The sequence below is a fragment of the Arachis ipaensis genome, chromosome B3 (assembly GCF_059453495.1).
Source record: "Arachis ipaensis isolate K30076 ecotype BB chromosome B3, ASM5945349v1, whole genome shotgun sequence".
NCBI classification, from domain to species: domain Eukaryota; kingdom Viridiplantae; phylum Streptophyta; class Magnoliopsida; order Fabales; family Fabaceae; genus Arachis; species Arachis ipaensis.
The window spans coordinates 54866432-54872519 of NC_142438.1; the positions used below are offsets into that span (position 1 = coordinate 54866432).

General features: G+C 29.9%; 1 protein-coding gene across 1 annotated transcript; it reads right to left on the bottom strand.

The window, feature by feature from the left end:
- Positions 1-1254: 1254 nt before the first annotated feature.
- On the bottom strand, positions 1255-2202 carry LOC107634496 (uncharacterized). Its single transcript, XM_016337966.3, has one exon. It carries the CDS (start codon positions 1997-1999, stop codon positions 1406-1408), a length of 594 nt encoding a protein of 197 aa, XP_016193452.1. The 5' UTR covers positions 2000-2202; the 3' UTR covers positions 1255-1405.
- Positions 2203-6088: the final 3886 nt, after the last annotated feature.

Genomic DNA, 6088 nt, shown 5'->3' on the forward strand with positions numbered 1-6088 from the left:
AGCGAACAGATTCAGTGCTTTCAAGTTCAGCCCCTAGACCATTAGTTGCTTTCAATGTAGAAAAAATAAATGGTATAGTGCTTTCAACAACACAGAAGGCAAAAATAATTCAACAAACTAATTATTTATGTATTCCTTTTTCGGAATATTTTAATTTATTCAAGTAAAATTAAATTTGTATAAAAAACATAAATTTCAAAAATTATTAAAATAAAAAATTTGTGGATGGATAAGCGAGTGCACATAACAATAATCTATAGCTAGCAGGAGTGATTTCCAAAAGTTCAAACATGTGGCTATGAACATGTATGACGAGTTGAGAGGAACATATATAGAGCACTTCCCCAACAAAGTTAAACTCTCATCAATAATCGTGTGTACTATTATTGCTTTCACTTTTTCGTTCTTTCACGTTTCCTGTCTATTCGAATTGAGCATTTTGACACCTTCCCTTCCAACTTCACAGTACAGTTCTAGCACCTATTTTTGGCCCCATTTAAGCCTCCACTCATCACTCCGTTTTGGTCTTTTGGACATGCTGCGGAATATTAAGTTAATCCAGGCTTGATAAATTGATATTATGTCTTGTCCACTCAATTCTAAATTAAAATTTAATAACTTATTCCAATATATTTTTTTCATAAAATTGCACAATTTTAAGCATGATATCAATTTAGTTATTGAAAAAGTTTTTACATCAATTTAGTTTTCCTCGAAATAATATCATATGACTTCTAGTTACTAGTTTAACTGGCCATTAATAAATAAACACACATTATATGAATAATAATATCAAATCATTAGCAATAATAATGTAAGCATCGATAATAAATAGAATCAATAAACATAAGCAAAGCTTATCTTGGGACATTTTTTGCTTTATAAATTGAGATCCAAAATGAGTGAAGATGATGAAACTGCTTCCTCTTTAATTAATTTTAAGTTCCATCATCCAAAATTCTAAAATCACTACCAAATCAGAAATCACCATATATGTACATGCATGTTTTTTTTTTTTACCAAATCAGTTATAGCTCAAATGGCATAGTCTCTCCATACTCAATTAAGAGGTTGCCGAGTCTCCTATCTTTGATAAAAAAAAATATATATATGTACATGCATGTTGCCCAATTCCCAAATGAAAAATACTCGTCATTAGAATTTATTATTTTTTTTATTATTTTTAATTATTAATTTAATTTTTTAATTTAATAATCTAACATATTTTAAATTTATATTTTTAATTATTAATAATTAACTACTAATCAAAAATAATATATTCCTCCTCAAATTACAAAAGTACACTACCTAACCTATGTCTCTAACTAACAAATTAAAGCTACCATTATTAATATTTATTATTTTATTACTATTATTATTCATTATTGTATCATCATTATTGATTTCACCAAACATCAACACAGCTGTAGCTGTACCATGATTCTCTACACCGGAACCCACCATCCCACAACCTCACAACGTTGCCGTTAAGCTCCGTCAAGTCCTGACACGTGTACCATCCGTCCTGATTAACGCCGTTCCTCAACCGTAACAACCTCTCCCACTTTTCCCACCACTCCACTTCGCACCCTTCTTCTTCCCTCCACGCCATCAAAGGCAAAGTCAAAGTCAAAGTTCCCTCTCTCTCGCCGCGCATGCATTGCGCGCTCTCATCATCACCCTCCTCCTCGTAGTACACCGTAAACTTCCCCTTCCTTACGCCGTCAACGTCCTCAGTAACCGCCAACGGAGCCGCATCCACGACAGCAGCTGACTCAACTAGCGGCGTTACCGCCTCGGGAATGGCAGCTTCAACTACCGGCTCTCTGGTCGGGTCACCTATTTCGGGTTCGGGGCAAACCGATGAGCGAATCTTCCAGAAGCTGAGGGCTGCGGTGAGAAGTGCGAGCCAAGTCCAAAAGTTGTTGAGGAGAGTGAGGAAACCAAAGGTGAGGTAGTTGAAGACAAGAGCCTCCACTTGGGAATCCAACACGTTCATTTTTTGTGAAATTGTGGTTTCTTTCTTCTCTTTTCCCTCTGTTTCTAGGAGAGAGAGAGAGAGAGAGAGAGAGAGAGAGAGAGAGAGAGAGAGATGAATTGAATGTGGAGAGAGATGGAAGTGAGAATGAAGAGATTTAAGGAAAGGTGGAGGGTGAGACAAGAGACAAGTGAGGGTGAGGGTGAGGGATATCTCGTAAAGATGCCAAGAATCGAGAGCCAAGATGCCTTTTGTTTAAGATACATCTTACATATTTACACATCATGCCCTGCTCTACTAGCTATACTACGGCTAAATTTTTTTTTTTAATACCGGAACATTAAGCGTTTTTTACATTTATGAGTAGCATTACATATTTAAATTTTTTTATCTGTCAAGTTTAACTAAGTTAAATATTAAATTTTAAAAAAATAATAATTATAATTAATTTTTATTATATTAGATTAATTTAATTAGATTTAATTTTTTATAAATTAAATAAATATAATAATTATCGAAATAAATAATTTAAAAAATATTTACCGAAATAAATATTTTTTTTATTTTGTTTACACTATAAACGAGATAATTTTATACATATCTTGTTTACAGTGTAAACGAGATATGTGTGTTTTTTCAATTTTTGTATATCTCATTTACGCTGTAAACGAGATATATGTATTTATCTCGTTAGGAGATATTTATCTCGTTTATACTGATGAGATATGTTTATATCTCGTTTACATTATAAACGAAATATATGTAAAATTATCTCGTTTATTTTGGTAAATATTTTTTAAATTATTTATTTTCATAATTATTATAATTAATTTATTTATTAAAATAAAAAACCCTTGATATATGAGAATTTAATGTTAGAACAAATTATAACCAGCCATTTTAATAAAAGACAAATGCTATAAAATTGTGATCCATGATTTCATGTGAAACAAAAATCTGTCGTATAAAATTAACGTCAAAAAGTCGTTACCAACGATTTGAAAAATAAAAATCTTTTATAATAAACAAATTGTTACTAAAGATTTGTATAGAGTAAACTAATAGCTAGATTACTATAAGGGATAATGCATCAACAATAAAGCAAGAGATTGATATGTACTAGCCAAGTGTTATCAAGTTTTATGTTTTGGAATAAGAAAACATAATTTGAACTAATATATAAATTTTCATGTATCACTATACTTTTCAATCCGTTGCTTGATGAATTAAATGTCCGAAAAACGGAAAAGGTTTCATGAAGTATGAAAAAATTATACCATTTGAACTATTATTCATGGACGGTTTCATGACTTAACTAAAAGTGAAAGTAAAAGGATACATATGCTAATTGAAATAATTTAAGCTAATAATTAACTTCATAGTAAGAAATTAAAGAAGCACCATACAAAATAATTATTTTTTAAATCGTTGGTAATGATTTCATCTAACATAATAAAATGGTTAGTTGCGATTTTTTTTTACACTAAATTCTTTTATATCAGCGTATTACACCAAAATAACATAATATTAACGCAAAACATGCTTAATGTTCCAATATAAAAATATTCGTGCTATACGACATGTTCGAAATTTCTTTAAAAAAAAATCACAAATAATAAATACCTATTCTAATCCCTTGTTATTACTTGTGAGCAAACTGATCCTCAATAGGAATGTTAATGAGGCGAAATGGGGGCGAAGGATACCTCTCTGCTCTCTATCTCTGTTCTCAGAATTAATTTTTGTCCTCGTTCTGTTTTTTGTCATGAGAGAATAAGTATTCCCATCTCCATTTCCTGCATTCTTCGTATTTTTTGCGGACTCCATTCTCATCTCCTTATGTTTAACATTTATATGGACATTATAATAAAAAATATCAAAAAAAAAAAAAACAAACTATAAAATATTATTACAAACACACAAACATATCTTATCCAAGATTATAAGTGCAGAAATATAACATAGCAAATTATAATCCATAAAATAAAATCTTGAACAATAGGATTAGGGTTTTTCAATGAGTGAAATTACTAAAAGAACCCTATATTAGAAATAAAATAAGGGTTATTAAGCAAGTTCAAAAATTTGGGAAATTGTCAGGGATGGGGCGGGGATCCCCGCTCGGGTCCCCGCGCCTGTTTTAGAGGAATTTCGTTCCCCATCTCCATCCCCACGGAAAAAATTCTCCACCATTGGGGCCCCATTCGGGATGGTCCTTGCGGAGATCCCCACCTCCTGAGAATTTTTGACACCCCTAGTCCTCAATAATCTTAAAATACCAAAATGGTTTACACTCAACAAAGTTTTTGGCCAACTTTCAGGGCAAGGATTTCTCTCTTTTTGTGGTGGATTTTTTTATTGTGACAGTTTAAAATCTCCACAAAAAAAAAATTATAACAATTTTTAAAACCTTTAAAATTTGAAGTGTTACGAACTTTTTTGTGACAAATTTACAAAACTGCAACAACTCTAGTTAATAGCAATTTTTTATCTTTTTTGTTTGAATTTTATTGGCATTTTGAGGGTTTAAAACTCCCACAAATAGAATTTCAAATTGAAAAAATTGGCTATTCCATATACAGGTTTTAAACTTCCAAAAACCTATCTATTTATTTTTTAAAAATTACTTTGTAGAAATTAAAATTAGAGACATGCTATACATATAAGTCTTTTTGACATACAAGGCTATACAAGTTAGCACAAATCCAACAAAAACAACCTTCAATTTAAAGAGTGTGTAAACACGTGTTTCCTCAACTTTGAATAACGTAAAATGAGAAACGGTTCTTCTTTAACGTTTGTATTCCAGGTTCTTCCTCCTCCTCCTTCTCCTTCTTCTTCTTCTCCTTCTTCTTTGCATTCCTCCTCCTTTTTCTTCGTGTTCCTTCTTCTTCTTCTTCGTGTGTTTCATCCTCATCGTCATTCTTTTTATTGTTGTTATTGTTGCTGCATTATTTTCCTCATCTTCTTTCTATTGATTTTGCAACATTATATGTATGTTTTTTCTTTTTTATTTGATTTTTTCTCCCAAAAAAATTATGAGAAAATAAAAGAAGAAGTTGAAGAAGAAAAAGAAGAATAAGAGTTTTGAATTATACAAAATTTATCAGTACAAAAACACCAAAAATTATTAAACAATACACATAAATATCTTTGTTTTACATCGAAATTTGCTGCAAATACACAAAAATATTTTCTCTAATGCTGCATTTTTTTCTTCTTTTTTTCTTATTTCTTTCTTTCTTTTAGTTGAATGAATGTAAATTCATCATCTTTCAAGTAATTTTGCAACATTATGTGTTTGTTCTTCTTTGTTTGATTATTTTTTTTGTTTTTATTTTTGTTAAGAGAGTAAAATAAGAAGAAACTTAAGAAGGTAAAACAAGAGGAAAAAGATGAATAAGAAAAAATAAAAAAGATTATGATGATGGTGAAAAAGAAGAAGAAGCAGCAACAGAAGATGAAAAGGAGGAAGATGAAGAGTTTTGAATTATGCAGAACTTATCAAAATAAAAATATACCAAAAATTTTTTACAATACACCAAAAGATTTCCAAAATACACCAAAATATTTTTAAAATACATCGAAACGAGAATGGAACAAATTCATCATAATAGTAATTCAGATTCAAAACTCCTACACCAAAACTTTGCTACAAATGCACACAAATGTTTACTTTAATGCATTTTTTCTTCCTGTTTTTTCTTTATTTCTTTTTTTTTAGTTGAATGAATGTAGGTTCATCATTTTCAAGTAATTTTGCAGCATTATATGTTTCATATTCTTCTTTGTTTTATTTTTTTTGTTTTTATTCTTATCAATAAAGTAAAATAAGAAGAAACTTGAGAAGGTAAAATAAGAAGGAAAAATGAATAAGACAAAAAGAAAATGATGAAGAAGAAGAAGAAAAAGTAGTAGTAGAAGATGAGTAGGAGGAGGAAGAGAAAAAGTTTTGAATTATGCAAAACTTATCAGAATAAAAATACATCAAAATATTTCTACAATACACCGAAAGATTTTCAAAATACACCAAAATATTTGCAAAATATACCAAAACAAAAATGAAATAAATTCATCACAATAATAATTTAGATTCAGAACTTCTACACC